The sequence below is a fragment of the Myxocyprinus asiaticus genome, chromosome 6 (genome assembly GCF_019703515.2).
Source record: "Myxocyprinus asiaticus isolate MX2 ecotype Aquarium Trade chromosome 6, UBuf_Myxa_2, whole genome shotgun sequence".
Classification (NCBI taxonomy): Eukaryota; Metazoa; Chordata; class Actinopteri; order Cypriniformes; family Catostomidae; genus Myxocyprinus; species Myxocyprinus asiaticus.
In genome coordinates this window covers 14,714,353-14,734,362 of record NC_059349.1, presented here as the reverse complement: position 1 = coordinate 14,734,362, position 20,010 = coordinate 14,714,353, and the positions used below count along the sequence as shown (strand labels likewise).

Here is a 20,010-nt window from a genome sequence, read left to right as displayed (position 1 = left end):
CGCGGTCATGTGACTTGCACCAGTTGTTTATCATTGTCAGGGTCATTCCTACAATGCGGTGACTTTTCGGCTTTGAAACTTTTACAAGTAGCTTTTATGTTACATCAATTAAGGGTCATGTTAAAGATTGTATTAGTCATACTGGTCAAGCTAAATGACGAAAAACAAAACAAAATTCAGTTAAATGCGCAGGGTCAGTAATGGGGTGGATATTAAGTGGATAGATTATACTCGACAGGGTCTGTGAATAATATCTAGCAGCAAACATATTTGTAAACGTATATTGATGATTTTATTTCTGTTAACATAAATATATGAAAATGTTAAAATTACATTAACTTCCCATATCAGAGTGGACATGTTATGCTTGAGCACATATGACTAACACCACAAAATAAAGGAAAATATAAATAAAACAATAGAGTTATAAACTTCAAATAACTCATAATAATTTTGCATTAGGGCTAATGTCCACCTCCAGTGTGTGTGATGTCATTTCATATCATATCATATATCTTCAATGAAAGGTCATAGTATCATGACATAACAGGGTGCGCAATAAATCAAGGGACACACAAAAATCCTCCACTATCAGTGTTAAAATTACACATTTACCACAAATGAATACATGTTAGTGAAAGAATGTAACACTAAACTCTTAACTGTATGTGGGGGAAAAATAGAAATCCAGTGATTTAGCATTTTTGTCTTAAATTGTCTTCATTCTTTGTACCAAGCCTATTAAAATTCTGATCGGTGGAAATTAAACAATATAAATATCACAACTTGTACTGGGGACTTAAATGTCACAGAATTGTAGGAATGACCCGGCTTCTTGACATGTTTCTCATGTAGGATTCGAAGCTCAATATGCAAAGCTGTACAGACAAACAAATAAATAAATGGCTGCATTGTGATGTTTAATTGGCTCTGTATTATCTTGCCCCTTTATGCCGCTAAAGAGATATTCTGCGTTTTGAAGAGATAATTTCTTGACAGCATGTCTGTTGTTTCCTGTTAGGCTACGTTTTTACTACTTTCAAAGAATGCCTAAGTGAATGAATGTTACATTTTGGGAAAATTGCCTAAAACGAACCGATCTGGCATCAATTTGCATGCAACAACTTTTGTTTATATTTACAGAAATTGTGTAAATAATCTTAGTTTCATGGGAACATGGGAAATAGTCTCATTTCATAGTCTACAAGGGAAATAGGCCTACTGTATGCAAATTCTCAAATTTTACAAAGACTTTAAATAACTAATATAAGCTCAGTTATGCCAATACAATAGTTCAAAATGTTTTTTTTTTCTATTTCCAAATAAAGAAGCATGCCTCATCAAATGTATAAATGTATTTATTAAACAATGACAATAAAAGAAAAGAAATGCTGTCTTAACAAAGTGTGTGATGACTGTACAATTTAAAGCAAAAAAAAAAAAAAAAAAAGCATTAATATCTCCAGAGATAAGGAGATCAAACAAAAACATAATATATGTATATATTTACTGAAACAATTACAAAATATTCTGGTCATTTATAATTTCCCAGAACACTACTGAATATAGATAACATGAGCGAGATATATTTGCAGAAAAGTCAAATTTGTGATTTCACATTAATGTAGCCTATACTGAAAAATCAGGATGTTGTTATTATATTTAGACAGGTGCCAGCACATCTCTGAGCTGGGCTGATTCAGAAGGGTTGAACCACTGGAAGGGCTGAATGTGTGGAGGAAACAATGTCGCATTTCTGTGAAAACCACCATGGGAATTAAACTTGGTATTCCATCAGTGTGCTGTGGATCTCCAGGAAGGTGGGTCTTTCTTTGGCGTTTCTCTTCCAGCAGCTGAGCATGAGGCTGTAGACTGAATCAGGACAGCAGGCAGGCTTCAGCAGATATACCTGAACAAATCCAAAACAGCTCATCACTGACACCTTCTGTTTTTGCAGGTCAATGCATGTATCGCATCCGGCTGTGTGCGAAATGGAATACTAGTGTAGTGCTTAGTGCATATTGCCTAGTACTATTTTTTTAAAGTATACAACAATAAACATTTCAAACAGCTGCTACAAATGCTACATCGTTGTCTCATGACCTCCAGTTATCATCGCAGAAATAAAAACAGTTATTTTGCATTTTTAAATCCAGTTTTGAGTAAAAATGCCTTGAAAATGATTGATATAGAGATCAGAAGATTTAGGTGGCCAGTAATGAGAGCTGTTGCTTGCATGCAAGTCTCACCTGCTTGCTTTGGTCTCTAAAGAACTCGCCCGTGTTTTCGATCACCTGTTCATCTGTGAACTGAGCATATGGCTGCTCTTTGCACAGAGTTACAATCTCCCATAAAGTTACACCGAATGCCCAGACATCACTGGCCATGGTGAACTTACCCTGTAGAAACACCAGAGGTCAAACAGAAAGAGTAACATATTAGTTTTCCAAATATTGTTGGCTTAAAGCACTGCAGTTCTGCTTTAGGCTTACCAGTAGGATACTCTCCCAGGACATCCAGCGGATGGGCAACACAGCTCGTCCCTGGATGCGATAGTAATCTCCACGATACAGATTTCTGCTCATGCCAAAGTCCGCAATCTTGATGGTATTATTTGAGCCTACTAAACAGTTGCGAGTGGCAAGATCACGGTGAACAAAATTCAAGGATGACAGATACTTCATTCCAGAGGCAATCTGAGAGGCCATGTTGATCAGGATACAGTAGCTACAGAGAAAAAGAAGATTTTTACCATATTTAATATTGCCTTTAAAGTATTGTATAACGTTCAAGCCAATCTGAACTTGTGCTGGAACAAGATTAATTATATTTTTTTGTACATTGTTTGAAGAATGTGCCCATGCAAAACCGCCACAATGCGTAGGTGTTCCGAGGTTTTTACGATATTGCTATGCGGTTGCTAGCATGTTCTGGGTGGTTGCTAGGTGGTTACTCAATGGCATAAATTAAAAGAGCCTACCCCCAATTCTCTTTGATATTCTGGTTCCTAGATACAGCCCAGGTACCTAGTTCAATGTAAGTATATGGGATTTTTTTCACCCGTTTTATTTTCCACCAGCAGAAAATTGTAAGTTATTTATATATAAATATATAGCTCATTCAGTAAATTTAAGCATATATGTACAAATTCAAACTGGTCCGTCAGCTTCACCAGAAATACCATGCTTGTTGACCAGCTTTTGCTGGTTAACAGCACAGCTATGCTGATTCACTAGCTAGACCAGCACCAGACCATCATAAACCAACTTGGACCATCATGGAAATTCATGCTGGCCTAAGGTGGTCTGTTTAGCAGGGTAGTCATCTGTTGATATACCTGATGGTAGCTGTGCCAGCAACTGGAACTCCCTCGTCCTGCTGCTCATGGCGGGACAGGAACTGGTTAAGATCTCCGTTCTCCATGTACTCTGTTATCATGCACAGTGGGTCACTCTCAACGCACACCGCCAGCAGACGGATGATGTTTGGGTCTCTCAATCGTGACATGATCCTGATCTCTTTCAAGAAGTCATTTCTGAAAATGTAGATTTCCTTGAAGAAATGTTAAAATTTCCTAAAATGGATGGACAGTGCCTGTAAAGCAAAAATGCAGTGCTTTTCACAACAACAGGTATGTAAACTTGATTGTGGGACACAAATGTGTGTTACCTTGCATTTTTGTTTGCGTCCTCTCTTAGGGTCTTGACTGCTACGAGCATTGGTTCATCGTTGATGTCACTACAGTCGTCCTTCATAAATTCCTGCATAGCCTCAGCCTCACACAGATGAACCTGAGGCAGGTATGAACCAATAGTACAGTTAAAAAATCAAATTCAAATTCTATTTGTGAAAGTTTACCAGGTTACTGGAATTAAAATTTTATTGTTTGTGGCACTTAGTCACAAGTTAACTAAATATTCATAAGCAGAACTGAATTTTACTTATGTCAGTAAAATAATCATTAATTTTACGTAGAATTCTATTACTGATTACAGAGTCTATCTACAAGCACAGAAATATTCACAGAGACTTCTGAATCATTATAATGAATTTTTTTTTTGTAGTCCATTATTGTTGTAAAACCTATTTCAGATAAACCCACCAGTAAACAGTACATAAAAATAACGAACGTGGTTCGTCGCTTTACATTTTGATCAGATGGTTTCTTCCTGTTTAAGTGGGCAGCTCTTGGCCAAAATAAGTTGCAATGTGATCCAGATTTTATGCCGTTATTCAAAGATCTGTAATCAAAACAAACTGATCACTGACCTCTCCAAACTGCCCTTCTCCAAGTTTCTCTTTGAAAGTCAGTCTCTCTCTTGGAAATTCTTCCAGAGCTCCATCCCTTCCAGGAGACAATGGCATGTTGACCACAGTGACACAGTAACTGTGGGCACCGCCGGCTTCATCCTGGCTCACTATGTCTGCCTCTGCGTAGTGTGGGACCTCATCTGTAGAGTGGGCTGTAGAGGGTTCTGAAGGGTCATCGATCATTGCTGTAACAAAACCATTGGATAGATAGGTGTTAACGCTGGTTGATTGTGACCAGGGTTTGAAATTTGACTCACCGGCTACTGTGGCAGTAGTTTTGCTAGGTCACTAGCCACTCAACATTTTCACTAGCCAAAATCCCCCGCCTCGCAAAAAGTGATAAAGGTAACTGGAGACTGTAACTGCATGCATTTGTTTCGCTCTGCGCTATCCCAGCTGCCGATCTTATCTCTGGAGCACGCTGATGTGTGCTGCGGCAGTACACGCGAAAGCACGCTTCAGATGTGAATATGATCAGAGGCATAATTAGTGCTTATAAAAAGCTCAATGTGAGATAAACACAATTAAATTTGCTTTGGCATCGGCTCCAAGTTGCCCGACTTTCACAGAATTTTCAATGCAAAAAAATCCCTGAAAACGTCACCTGCCAAAGTGGCTAGTAAGAGTGATAGAGTTTCTCTGCCACTGCCGATTTTTACCCGCATTTGGCAGTTTGGAGTGTTAATTTCAAACCATGCTTATGACCACAATCACCATAATAGCAGTCCATGTGAGTTGCGTATTATTTTCCAAGACATCTGAAGCCATATGATAGCTTTGTTTAATGATTAGACTGAAATTTATCAGACCAGAATAATCCCTTGATGTTTCTTCAAAAATTCTCCTTTTGTGTTTCTTTTGTGTTCCATTAACAAAACAACAGCATATGACTTTGGAGCAATAATTACAGAATTGTAATTTTTTTGGATGAACTATTTCTTTAACATAAACTTAATGAGCACCCCCCAAGAATGACAAGGAATAGCAATCTTTTGAGAATATTTCAAGTAACATTAACCAGTCCTCACCAAGGTTTTCTGTAGCCTGAAATTCTGGTAGTTTCCGTAAAAGCTGGGATGGCTCCAGATAGTCAGACCCCATGGGGAAAATCCGCTCGTACGTGGAGTTTGATTCAATGTCGCTGGAAAGAGAGGAGTGACGTTGGCTGAAAGCCTCTCTCTGAACTGACAAACGGGTGGTCAGTTCATCGTCCAACATCCGCCTGGAGGCCTACAACAAAGTAGAGGTGTTTTCATGCATGTTAAACTAATAACCTCTGGATTACAGAAGTGAATGGTCACTATATGTCACATTGTACAGCTTCCTATAACACATATTTGTACAATTCTAAATATTATGCTCTTTTGAGGACAGCACGCTTCAAACTCAAAATGGGGGAGATGTTGTACCTGAAGATGATGAGCTTACCTTCTCAAGCATCTTTTGCCAGACTTGTCGCCATAGTATGATTATTATGATGGCCAACAGAATAACAATAATAGCCACCAAACAGCCTACCAGGATCCTTGTGTTGCTGTCATCGATTTTATGGGTGGGGTCATCCCCTGCAGAGTGTTCAGAGTGGAATAGATATACAAAATCTTCATAGTTATGGCCAAAATTGCTTGTTTTTCTAAAGTGAATCTTGAAGACAAAAAAAGTGCACTTGTTCAATATTTTGGTCTTTTAAACATTAGCATAATTATCCAAATATGACTGGGGGTCAAATTTATTTTAATCTATTTGACTGACAGTTAGGTGGACATTGAAATTCGGCTAATCGTAATTAACATCAGGGGGTATTGTTGCCTGCATTCACAAACTGAACCGACCCAACAACAAATGGCACCATCTAAGAGCAGAGAGTTCTTAACATAGAAAAAATGTATAGTATCTAAACAGGTAATTAAGTACAACTTTTAACTGGAAAATACCTGGAGTTTGGTTTCGTTTACGAGGAACAAGAGAGGTGTTGTACTCTGCTTTGTCTGAAAGAGACAAAGAGGTGAATTTGGGTATATTCTACTGTAGTAGTTAGTTAGGCAATGTAGAATTGAAAAATACATCATGCTGTGTGATCAAACCCTCTTTTACCTGACTGGAAAGCAATTTCACTGAACATCATCCAGACATCATTGAATGCAAAACGGCACCTAATTGCGCTGGCCATGTGGTTGCCAAGGGAAACAGTGACAAACCGAGCACTTGGACTGATGTTGTCTGCTTTTGGTTTGAATGACACAGAATTGGGCTCCCAGTCTGACTCTGAACGAAAGTAGCAAACGGCCTGGCGGAATATTCTTACGCCTAATGTGTACATGTTGTTGCAGTGGACCTAAAGACAAACAAGATCATCCATTCTATACAAAACACAAGCATATCAAAATATAAGGGTAATGACAATAATAAGAATAGAAGTGAAGTGAAATGAAATGCATGAAAAACATTGTAGCTGCTCTACTTTGGTAGATCAGACATACCTTCATTGAAGTGAAGTTTCTGACACGGTCAAACTCAAATGTCATCTCCACTGAGCCACCAGGAAAGCTAGCATTGGTCCAGCCCACATAGTCATAGCCAGGCCAGACATTATACACCTGACTTTTAGTGAAGTCATCCAGACCCCAACTTCCATCAGTGAGCTGCCCAAGACCTTCTGTCATGCTGGGTAGAGTGTTTTCAGTTGTGTAAATGACCTGATGCTAATTTCATTAGTGCTAAAACAGACCAATCCTGTACCTGTAACTAATGGCTCCATCATACACAGTGTCATTTAAGTAGAATTTTTGGGCTTTCAGTGTCATCTGTTGGCCAGCAGGGGCACTGTAGGACACAAGACCATCTGCAAAAAAGATGGTAAGAGTGGTACTGTAATAATCGAAGCTGAGTCATGACCAGAAAGGAGACCCGTAGAAAGAACTTAGTCTACCTAGCCATTCACAGCCGTAGAGCTCCACCCTCATGCACACAATCATAGAGGGGTCCGTCACAGGCATGAAACGCACAAAACGAGCAATAATGGGAGGCTCCAGGTCCTTCAGCACGACGTCATATGCATTCTTGTTCCCCTCAATGATCTAAGCATAATCAGTACAATGATATCACACTTCTCAACAGTTTACGCCATACTGATTGTTGGTCACCAACATATGTTGTGTTTTGGATGCTGGTCTCAATCATGGAATGGTTGGGTACTGGTGTTTCCATCAGGCTGCTTAACTACTGTAGCCTAACCAGCAAGACCACCTTGGTCCTACAAGTTCCCCAGAAAAACCGGTTGACCAGCTTCACCAGCTAAGTTTCATAAGCATGTTTATGCTGGTCCACCAGCTAGACCATAATCAAACCAGCAGGAACCACCCAAACCAGCATAAAAATCATCCATTAAGGCTTAACTTCAACCAGTCACAAGAAAAAACTCAACCACAGCATAATTTATAACAATTAACACTGCCAATCACCTGTCGACCCTGTCGGTCGCGCCAGGAGACCCAGCGGCTGCCATCACGGCTATACTTAATCTTGTAGCGCTGGGCAAACTCATTGCCCACTCCATCTGCATGCCGTCCCTGTGTGCCAAGAAGAGTGAGAAAATGGAGAGTGCGAAGGTCTATCTGGAGGAATTGCTTTAGACTGTCCGGTTCAGCCATGTGGTCTGGACACCACGCCCCATCTCCATCTCCATCGTCAAAATCCAATCTGGAAAATAAGTAACATGGTAGAGAAGATAAGTTCTATTATTAGTGTTTCTGTATTACTGCGATAAATGTGTTGGATATACCTGCCATATCTAGCTGCAGTAGATTCTGACCATTGACTGGAAGCAGAGATGTCTTCATCCAGAATTTGGCCTCCAGTCATCCCCAGTGGGTATCTACATACACCTATCATATGATGAAATTTAGGAAGGTTGGTGACATACTAAACATTGCAAATATTAACAATACAGGGATTTTAACAAAACTTTCACCTAATCTTAACTGTTAACATTTCAAGCTCTAATCTGATTGGCTGGCTTTACACAGCTTCCAGGTGTTGGGATGCACAGGGTTTTATAAGTCTTCCAAGCTACAAGCTACACATAACTTAAAGTAGTTAAACTACAGTCAAGCCACTATTGAAAAAAAGTACTTATAGCTACATTTCAAGCTACTAGCAAAAAGTAACTTACTACTTTTCAGCCAGGACCACTTCCGTCAATGAATACTTGAATGAATACTTTTATTCACTTATAGACAATTAAAGCAATCTGTTGGAGTTGGTGGTATGGTTCTGTTCTGGGCAAACTCTCCGCCCATCCATGCAGCCACGGACAGAGCATGGAGTGCACCTGAACTGATGCTACACTTGACTGAGGCTATTTAAAGAAGAAAATATTTTTAGATATACAGTTGTGCTCAAACGTTTGCATACCCTGGCAGAAATTGTGAAATTTTGGCATTGATTTTGAAAATATGACTGATCATGCAAAAAAAAAAAAAATGTCTTTTATTTAAGGATAGTGATCATATGAAGCCATTTATTAGTTGTTTGGCTCCTTTTTAAATCATAATGTTAACAGAAATCCCCCAAATGGCCCTGATCAAAAGTTTACATACTATTGAATGAATGTTTGGCCTTGTTACAGACACACAAGGTGACACACACAGGTTTAAATGGCACTTAAAGTTTAATTTCCCACACCTGTGTCTTTTTAAATTGCAATTAGTGTCTGTGTATAAATAGTCAATGAGTTTGTTAGCACTCACATGGATGCACTGATCAGACTAGATACTGAGCCATGGGGAGCAGAAAAGATCTGTCAAAAGATCTGCGTAACAAGGTAATGGAACTTTATAAAGATGGAAAAGGATATAAAAAGATATCCAAAGCCTTGAAAATGCCAGTCAGTACTGTTCAATCACTTATTAAGAAGTGGAAAATTCAGGGATCTCTTGATACCAAGCCAAGGTCAGGTAGACCAAGAAAGATTTCAGCCACAACTGCCAGAAGAATTGTTCAGGATACTAAGAAAAACCCACAGGTAACCTCAGAAGAAATACAGGCTGCTCTGGAAAAAGATGGTGTGGTTGTTTCAAGGAGCACAATATGACGATACTTGAACAAAAATGAGCTGCATGGTTGAGTTGCCAGAAAGAATCCTTTACTGTGCCGATGCCACAAAAAAGCCCGGTAACAGTACGACCGACAACATCTTGACACGCCTCACAGCTTCTGGCACACTGTAATTTGGAGTGACGAGACCAAAATAGCGCTGTGTTTGGAGAGGGGTCAACAAGGCCTATAGTGAAAAGAATACCATCCCCACTGTGAAGCATGGTGGTGGCTCACTGATGTTTTGGGGTGTGTGAGCTCTAAAGGCACGAGGAATCTTGTGAAAATTGATGGCAAGATGAATGCAGCATGTTATCAGAAAATACTGGCAGACAATTTGCATTCTTCTGCACGAAAGGTGTGCATGGGACGCTCTTGGACTTTCCAGCATGACAATGACCCTAAGCACAAGGCCAAGTTGACCCTCCTGTGGTTACAGCAGAAAAAGGTGAAGGTTCTGGAGTGGCCATCACAGTCTCCTGACCTTAATATCATCGAGCCACTCTGGGGTGATCTCAAACATGCGGTTCATGCAAGACGACCAAAGACTTAGCATTACCTGGAGGCATTTTGCCAAGACGAATGGGCAGCTATACCACCTGCAAGAATTTGGGGCCTCATAGACAACTATTACAAAAGACTGCACGCTGTCATTGATGCTAAAGGGGGCAATACACAGTATTAAAAACTAAGGGTATGCAGACTTTTGAACAGGGGTCATTTCATTTTTTTCATTGTTGCCATGTTTTGTTTTATGATTGTGCCATTCTGTAATAACCTACAGTTGAATATGAATCCCATAAGAAATAAAAGAAATGTGTTTTGCCTGCTCACTCATGTTTTCTTTAAAAATGGTACATATATTACCAATTCTCCAAGGGTATGCAAACTTTTGAGCACAATTGTATAAAAATAAAATGATATTATTTTATTGCAGAATTCAATATCACCTGATAATTATTAGACTATATTTAGCCCGAGACTGAGCACTTGTAAATGAATGGGAGAAATTGGAACACCCAATATGCCTGATGTAGAAATGGAGATCCTGCCTTATAGGTAATATATATTATAGGTCACCTTTTAGATACAGACATCGCCTGTCAATCAACTCCAGAACGCATGCGAATAAGCTAGACCAGCCAGGAAAATATCGTTTTTTAATGTGATCTTGATACCATTTTTGTCAGACTATACTGCTGTTTTTTTACTGTAATCTTGACCAACCGTTTTGGATATTTTGGTCTTTCCCCACTCAAGTAGATAGGAGCTGTAGCATTCCCAAGATGGCCACCAAGTGGACTGACTTCCCTTAAAAAGGACTTTGTAGTTACATATTTAATTAGGGTGGCATTCCCTTATGAAATTTAACCATGGTTTTACTACAATAACTTCTCCATTTACACATGTAACCTCGGTTCCTTGAGATGAAGGGAACGAGACATGTGGTGAAACGCTTTGGGGAATTCCTTCTCCGACAACCTAGTTGAAGCCCTTGTATCATATGAGTTTTAGGCATGCATTTGCCCTATATAAGTGGGTGCTCAATCACCATTTCTTTAGAATTTTCTGACTGAAGGACAAGAATGCATCGTTCGTACCTCGAAACTCTGAAGTAGTAGCGCGGCCAAGTTTCGCAATGTCTCGTTCCCTTCATCTCAGGGAACTGAGGTTACATGTGTAACTGGAGACGTTCCCTATCGATTCAGTTCACTCGACATTGCGGTGACGCAAGTCCCATCACGCCACACTACATGACGTCATACCCCGAGAGATACACCAGGGTGTAAACACTTGTAAAAGAATATGTACATGAGGTCATGGGCCCACCAGGAGGTGACTTATTACAATCATATTTCAAGTGTATATAATAATGAATAACCCCAAATGGTGACAACCACACGGGAAGTTAATCTTATGCTCGGGATATATATGAGTCATATAATACACACAATATACATAGTATTGATACATCATACCCCCTGAGGTATAAAAACCTGAAAAAGAATAGGAAGTAACAGGCCTACAGGACGGTGACTTATTAAAGACATATTTTCAAGTGTCGGAATTAATGAATAACCCCACATGATGAAAACCAGATGGAAGTTAATCTCAGCCTGGAAATCTATATGTACCATATAAATACACACAATCTTAATTTAACCCCTTCACAACCAAAGGTACGAAACCTAAATTTATTCCTTATTGGAAGTGCTTGCGACTTCTAAGGTGGGTAATTTCAACAACAGCCTATATACAGGTGGCTGTACCAAAATATACATATATATGGTAGCCCGCCCATAATAAAAGGGCCTGGGCTCACCTGCTGAGTGTTGGAATAATAAGCACTCTAGACAGAGAGGACTTTGGAAGAGATGGATGCCACGTAGTTTTGTGATGACCAGCCTGCTGCAAAGCATATGTCCTGCAAGGACACATCATTTGTCCATGCCCATGAAGAGGCCATGCCTCTAGTTGAATATGCTCACACCAATAGGGCATCTCACACCCTGTGATTCATAAGCGGGGACACTCGCATCAACGATCCAGTGAGAGAACCTTTGCTTGGAGACGAACATGCCTTTTGTGCATGCTTCATAACAAACAAAGAGCTTATCCGACAGCCTAACTGGCAGGTGCGCTCCACATATATGTGTAATGTCTGCATTGGGCATAACAAACAAATACATCGACTGCTCCTCATCCGAATTAAATGGTGGGGGAGAGAAGGCTTGTAGGTGAACCACCTGAGCCCAGAAGGGCATGTATAGAACCATAGGCACATGGCTTTTCTGGGTTGATGGTGGCTTTTGAAAGACCCAGCCCAAATACCAGGCATGTGCTGTCGACCGACAGTGCCTGCATATCACCCACTTGTTTAACTGAGGCCAGAGCCAATAGGAGTACGGTCTTAGAGAAAGAACACGCAACTCAACAAATTCCAATGGTTTGAACAGGGGGCTCGTGAGCACCTTCAGCACCAGGTTTATATCCCAAGCTGGGACTGTAGCAGGGCAAGGGGGTTTAGGCGCTTGGCTCCCTTGAGGAACTGAAAAATAGAACATGTCAGCCCACGGAAAAGCCAGCCTCCAGGGCATGGTATGCCGACATAGTTGCTACCTAAGCGTCGATGTGGTGAGATCTGTGTCCAGCTGCTCTTGGAGGAACGTGAGGATCTCAGCTATGGAGCAGTTCAATGAGTCTTCACCACGTGAAGAGCACCAATTTGTAAACAGACGGCACTTAGTGCATAGAGGCGTCTCACAGACAGCGCTGTAGCTTGCAGAATGGCATTCGCCCCAGCGGGCCATGTAATTTATGTAAGCTACCAATGTCATGCTGTCCTATCGAATCAGAACATAGTGATTCACTGCCTCGGAATGCAAAGCCTACAAGGCTAAGAGACAGCTAGTATTTCCAGACGACTGAAATGCTAGGCGCCAAAGGCTGTTCGCCTGCCGCACAGTGCGCCTAAGCCTGCGCTGAACGCATCCGTGATTACCAGCTTTTGCCAGAAGACCTGACCCAGCATGATGCTGTTCATCATCAGAGCTGTCCAAGGTGCTGGAGCAGCCAGACAGCGGTGAGTTATGTCAATGCGCATGTGCCCCTGGCACCAGGCGTGCCGCCAGCATTGGAGCAGTCTCGTGTAAAAGGCCTAACAGTGCGATGGCGGATGCTTTTTGACCAGTTTGACAATGCCATTTGTACAACCTGGGCCTAAGAGTAGTAAATTCCCACAACAGAGCCTCTGATCGGGCTAATACTAGCCCATCATAGAAATAATTAAAAATGTGCATGCCGCTCAGCTTCAATGAAGCGATCGCTGCATCAGTACACTTCGAGAGTGTGGAGAGCCAAGGAAAGGACTCTGAATTAATAATCTGTTTCCTCAAATACGATTCTCAAAAACAGCATGAGACAAGGTGCAACTCGTACATGAAAGTATTTGTGTGTCCTTTAGATCTATTGACGCAAATCAGCCCGAGGCCGGATGTGCGGTAAGATCTATTTCTGAGATACTGTTTTGAATGGCGCTTTCGGATCTAAAATGGGACGAAGCCCGCCGTCTCACTCTGGAAAGGAAGACATCGGCTGTAGAACATTTGTGTGCGTTGCAGTTCGGAACAATCTCTATCGTGTTCTCTGTGAGGAGATTGTGAGTTCCTGCACGCAACATAGGCACATCCCGAGCCGGAACCATAGATGACCGAACGCCGTAAGCAAGATAACGGATGCGTCGGCTCGCTCGCTAGAGGACATAGATTGACACACTCGCCACAGGGAAATGGTTATGCACAGAGTGTGTATAAAAGAAGCGTGAAGGGCTTCTTCGAGTGCGTGCGCCTCAGGCAGTGCAACGAATGCTTTTCTTTTTATGAGACCACCCTCTATAAAACACAACACACAGAAGCAACATTCTGTGTAATATCCCAGTCCCGACGAACTCCGGCGGATAGGGGGAGAGAAATGAGAATGTTTGTATGTCTCATGAAGGCATCACGAGTGCTTTTCTCTTTATTAGAATCTTTGTGTATCATCCCGGCGAACTCTGGCAGGGAATGAGCAGTGTGTGAATGTGTGTGTGCATCTCAACAAGCGCTTTCTCTTTTGTGTGAGAACATTGGTTGTGTGAACACAACATACAGAAAAAGATTTGTGTATCATCCCAGCGACGTACGGTGGGGAATGGGCAGCGTATGAATGTGTACGTCTTAATATTTGTGACTAGCACATTTCTGATTTTTGTGAAAACATGGTTTATGTGAACACAATACACAGAAACAGCCTGCATGAAGCCTCCCAGCGAACTCCGGTGAGGAGGGGAAGTGAATGGTGTGTAAATGTATGTGCATCTTGAGCCGGTGTAGAGTGAGCAGACGCAACAATCACTTTCTCTATTGTGTGAGAAGATTGTTTATGTGAAAATCACCACACAGAAACAACACACATGTAATCTCCCAGCAAAGGGGGAATCTCCTCCGGCAAGGAGGTGAAGTGAACAGCATGTAAATGCATGCGTGTCGAGGATGTGCAGAGCGAACAGACGCAAACAGTGCTTTGTCTATTGTGTGAGAAAATCATCACACAGAAATAACACACTTGCAATCTCCCGTCGAACTCCGGCGAGGAGGGGAAGTGAACAGCGTGTAAATGTGCGTGTTGAGCACGTGCAGTGAGCGCAGATGCAAACAGCGCTTTCTCTATTGTGTGACAACATTGTTTATGTGAACACAACACAAAGGAACACACTTGTCTACCATCCCAGCTTACCCGGCGGGTATGAGCAACGTATGAATGTGGCGTCTCGAAGCGAGCTCATTTCTGTTTCTTGTGAGAAAATTCTCTATTTGAACACAACACAGAAACTATTCGATGGCTCGGCTGTCTTTGGCGGAGCCGGAGCAGCGGGAGCAGGGTTCTCCGCCGGGCACTGATCTGAAATAGAGTGGTGAGTCATCATACTGAGTCAATGGTGACTTTTTGTGACCCGCAGCGCCATTGTCATATCCATGACTCTGTCATGGCACGTATCAGCTTGAGTCGACGGTTTTGAACCGCGGTCCTCTGACTCTAAGGCCAACACTTAATGAAGCGAGTTAACATGCAAGCCAGATCTCAGGGAAGAATGGCGCTGCCCTTTGAGGTGAAGCCTTTTGATAGCGGCCGGACTGCAGGACCACTCATCCAGGCGAGATATTTCCGGCATGCTCACGCTCCTCACCCTCACTGGGGGCAGGGGCTGCAACATTCTCCGTGGACCATTCTCCCATGTCCAAAGCTGCAAGGGGCACGGCATTATTATCACCATCAGACCCGCCAAATACGACAACACTGTGCTCATCCATAGAGGGCCAGAGGTTGTTATGTGTGTACTGCACTGGCAAGGACGCTGCATGGGAAGATCGAGGGGCTCGTGGGGCTTGTGCCGACATGAGATCCCGCTCATTCCATTTCTACCTCGTGGCCCCACCGTGCTTCCTCTGTGGTCCCTCGAGAGGCGGAATTGTCCCTCAGAACGAGGGTGACCCTAGAGCGGAGCGTCTTGAGACTCATATCCTCACAGTGAGGGCAGTCTGTCCCCATGAGTGCTTCTTCGGTGTGGGTGCGGCCCAGGCAGAGAACGCAGCTCTCATGTTGGTCTGACTGAGCGATGTGTAGCTCACAGGAACACTCACGATACAACATCTTTAAAAAAGACGCTTACACACAAGCGGCTCTTTATATGAGTGTTTTACGTCACTTGGACAGAATATTATATATATATATATATATATATATATATATATATATATATTTCAAAGGATACAGCTCCTGCCTGAATTCCTCGCTGAGGCGAAGAACCCGATACCGGTGGCGAGGCATAGAAACTCTTCGCCGGAACACTAGAGGGGGCGGGTGAATCTTTCACTGCAGGTGCTGAGAGTCAGGTGAAGAACATCCTGATGCATCTGCAGGGAGCTCCCGTCTGCTGGAAGGTGTCCGTCGATGCGAAGAGAGGGCTGTTCAGACGAGATGATTGTCGTAGTCAAGATGAGAAGATGACGGTCTTGAAGGAAGAAAATTCTGAAGAAATGGTGATTGAGCGCCCACTTATATAGGGCAAATGCGCGCCTAAAGGGGCGGGGCTCAAATACCATTGCCAATCATAAGATTGGCGGTATAATACAAGGGCTTCAACTAGGTAGCTGGAGAAGGAATTCCCCAAAGCGTTTCACGCAATGTTGAGTGAACTGAATCGATAGGGAACCATAGTTTAACCATGGTATTTGTAGTAAAACCATATTACCACAAAATGAATCATGGTTACTACAGTCATGGTTACTACAACATTACAAGAGTAAAACCATGGTCATTATATTGTTACTACACTATTACTGTTTTAAAACCATAGTTAATTGTGTTAAAACACCAAAAAAACATGGTTACTACAGTCAAGGTTATTACAATATTACTTTAGTAAACTATAGTTAATTTCTGGAAAGGTTAAAAATAGGGTGAAATAAACTTTAAAAAGTAAAGATCATTAAATTGAACGCAAATGTATACTTAATATACACTAGAAAACACCCTATTTTATTTAACTAAATCAAAATATAGCGATAACTAAATAATTTGCTTAAAAAAATAAAATAACAAAAAGAGAAGGCTGCGCAGGACTCAAGTGAATCAGTGAATCATTTATGTGAACTAGTTCATTTACCATCCAAAAGACAGACTGAATCAGAGTTCCCAATGCTAAATGTAAAGGAATTGTTTATTTTAACAGGTTCATTTACATGAACTGTTCGAAAGAATGATTCAATAAAATGATTTGGTTTTCCCAGCGCTACTGTACATGGGAGAGAGAGGACAGTAAGTGTTTTTGATTTATCCTTCTTCTCCATTGCTGCGTTCGCATTACAATGTGACAAATGAAGTGTTTTTTGATGCTACTCATTAGAAAATGTAGCTGGTTAATGGAAAAGCTACACCATTGTGAAAACTGAACTACTGTCACACTACTGAAAATATGTTTAATTTTGTCTGTAGTGGTTCATTATTGTGATATTAACTATTTCAGATTTACCTGCCCCTAACTGTCATGTAACAGCAAAACTAACTGTTTGGTTGGTCACTTTATATATCTCTCAGACAATCTTTTCTTAAATGAGTGGTTCTACCATACCTAATATTCATAATAGTGGTCTACTGATATGGTGTTTTTCCATAGTTAATTATTAAATTATAAAATTTGGTCCCACCCAGTCCTGAATATGTGGTTACATCCTTGCTGCAATGTGAACCAGACTTTATGCAGACAACCAAGATTACTTAAACCACAGTAATCCAATTGCAGAGACATTCTCCCCATGAAGGAACTTTGGCCTTTTTGAAGGTTAAAGGATCATAGAGCTGGACTGTTATCTCTGCTCTCCTTTTCCTGGGTCAGCCCAATTTGGGACTGAACCTACAACCTTTCTTTGCATCCTAAAGCTTTAACAATTAAGTTATCACCACACCAGATACACCACATACAGAAACACCAGATTAACATTTACAGAGTATATCTAGTTTTACAGTAGGTGGCATCGTGTTGCAGGAATAAGGAGCTTTAGCTCTTCTCCAGGGAGGTTGTGCATATAGGTGGACACACAACCTCTGTAGCATGAATCCACACCCCATAAGCAAATACCCAAAATACCACTCAACCCCATTCGTGAGGCCTCAGCAGAAAACAGAGAGACTTTTATGTTCATGCCAGGACAAGCTCTACATGAAATGAAGGGCTTTCTCAGCTTTGTGTGACCTTTCTTTTAAAAAAGTCTTTCAAATAAGTAGCAATTGGAAATTGTAAATCACAATAGAAATTTGGTGGCTTTCATCCAGTGCGACAGTTACTGCAATGGAAGCGAAACTTCATCACAGAACAAAATTACTGTGAGGACAAGTGATCTCATATTTTGTCACGCTGTTTAAAGTCTCTCTCAAATTTTGCCTGTTTATTTCTCTATAGAGTAAATCCACTGTAAAAGATGACAGCATCCCTGGCCATACGCCATGCAGCAATTTATTTGAGCAGTGTATAGATAAATAGGCTCTACTGTACAGTGAGTAGAACTGGAAAACTCAGTCACCTTGTGAATAAATACTTCACCTCCCTTTTAATTTGATTTGTTAGCCTTGGCAGATGTAACACACACCAGACCCCCAGCATAGCTTCCTCCCTGTCCCTACCTAACGTCAATGACCTGCCTGTTCTTGGCTGTCTACTCACGGCGCAGGAATGCGAAGAAGATTTTTACCAGTGAATGAAATTCAACAGTACCTAGTGACTAGATACTCATATTATAATATCTTCTTATTTCAGTCTATTCTATTCAATTATTTATTTCTAATTTCCCCTTTTATATCAATTTATGTCTGTTCTATTTTATAAGTACACATTTTAAAAGTATTTCACATCAACATAAAGCTGACTAGCCCGATGCAAATATTCAAAATATTTTTTGTGGGAAAATCAGAAACATGTTTTTATTTATTTTTTATTTTTCAATATTAATAATGAATTTACAGCCCATATGCCACCAATAAACTTTGCACAATGCATGAACCATGCAATTGTTCCTGCTTTTATTTAAAAGTTGAATTATTAATGCTGCATTTCTAATGCCATATTTGTCACTCACCTGGGTTGACTTGTGACTTCACTGCTCCAACAAGAAGGAAAATAAGATATTGTCTAAGCTGGAACATCTTACTGAATGACTTTTATTCCTGAAAAACATCAGTCAGCAAAAATGTTTAAAGGAGTTTAACAAATTACCACTTAAATTATATAGCCAATTTGGTCACATGTTTTCTTATTTTTCTTAATTCCTTTTTATATGAGCAGAAAGAGATAAATATATTGCAGAAATGAAATAATAGGGATTTAATATCTAATCTTTTAAATTGAATTAATATAATGAGATTACATTACATTGAACATTGCTTTAAATTATCACATTATTTCAATTCTGAAGAAAGACCAGGCCATCTAATAATCTTTCCAAAGGGTTGTCAAGTTTATACCACGAAACCACTAGGTGAGAAACAAACGGCCTCTTGTAGGTGCATTTGCCCTCAGGTCAGAAAGTTCTCTCTGTACACACAGTCCACTATGTAACTGCTGTTTATTTATATTGTGAGTGGGGCTCCAGTCAGATGCATGTGGTGGGATAGCAGTACTGTTTATGTACAGTAAAAATGAGAATCTTACTTTTTATGTATCACAGCAGTCTACTAAATCATTAACAGCACAGTGTGCTTGATAAATTAATCTCTGGTATAAGCAGCAACACAAAGTGATTATTTAGTTTTTGAATTTGAAAGTACAGTATAAGTATAATATAAAAATGTTCAGTTGATAGAAATGTTCCTACATTTAAATAAAAATATTTATAACAAAACATAATATATGTATTATACTTGGGGAGAAACTGTTGATTTCAAATGCACAATGATAGTACTTTTTGCAATGAATGTCCATATTTTTTTTATTTTATTTTTTTACCTTATTTCACAAAGTCTTATCAACACAGTCATTAGCAAAGACAAGACATGACTGATATGAAATACACTTTAAATCTGTGACAAATGAAGGGGTCCAATCAAACACACTACAAAACAGAAGTGACACTTACCATTCTCGCCAATAATAATAATAAAAAAAAATCAATAAAAAAATAACTGACTCTAAACATTAGCCTGAAAGCAGAACGCAATCCACTTCGTCTGCATGCTCCATCCTGAGGGAAAATGAAAGGCTGGGGCGAGTGACCCTCTTACAGGAGCAGAAATGCACACACACACACACACACACACACACACACACATACACAAAAGGATACAGTCAGCACCATTCTGGGGAAAGTCCAAATAGACCAGATTTCATCCCAAGAAACAGAAGGTTTTAATTATAGAGTGCTGTGCCTTTTCACACAGTATGTCACTGTTTATTTATTTATTTATTTATTTATTTTTTACATTTAAACTGAGAAAAACGTATGAGAGTTGAACCATGGGAAATACATAGGGAAATACAGTTTTACAACCCTTAGTCAAAAACGTTAGTGAATGCTA

At 40.5% G+C, this 20,010-nt stretch overlaps 1 protein-coding gene across 1 annotated transcript; it reads right to left on the bottom strand.

Moving 5' to 3' along the window:
- Positions 1–1,440: 1,440 nt before the first annotated feature.
- On the bottom strand, positions 1,441–18,692 carry ddr2b (discoidin domain receptor tyrosine kinase 2b). Its single transcript, XM_051701582.1, has 16 exons — positions 18,576–18,692; positions 8,093–8,195; positions 7,773–8,010; positions 7,241–7,388; positions 7,051–7,153; positions 6,792–6,975; positions 6,406–6,646; positions 6,246–6,299; positions 5,740–5,876; positions 5,340–5,541; positions 4,270–4,496; positions 3,670–3,791; positions 3,338–3,535; positions 2,493–2,727; positions 2,250–2,399; positions 1,441–1,909 (listed from the first exon to the last, which is right to left on the bottom strand). Exons 1-16 carry the CDS (start codon positions 18,640–18,642, stop codon positions 1,778–1,780), a joined length of 2,541 nt encoding a protein of 846 aa, XP_051557542.1. The 5' UTR covers positions 18,643–18,692; the 3' UTR covers positions 1,441–1,777.
- Between the last annotated feature and the right edge of the window lie 1,318 nt (positions 18,693–20,010).

Coding starts and splice junctions, on each gene's coding strand:
- ddr2b (XM_051701582.1), bottom strand. CDS start 18,642: ATGTTCCAGCTTAGACAATATCTTATTTTCCTTCTTGTTGGAGCAGTG. Junction 7,389..7,772: donor GCGACCGACAGGGTCGACAG/GTGATTGGCAGT, acceptor GATTATGCTTAG/ATCATTGAGGGGAACAAGAA. Junction 3,536..3,669: donor GACGCAAACAAAAATGCAAG/GTAACACACATT, acceptor CTACATTTTCAG/AAATGACTTCTTGAAAGAGA.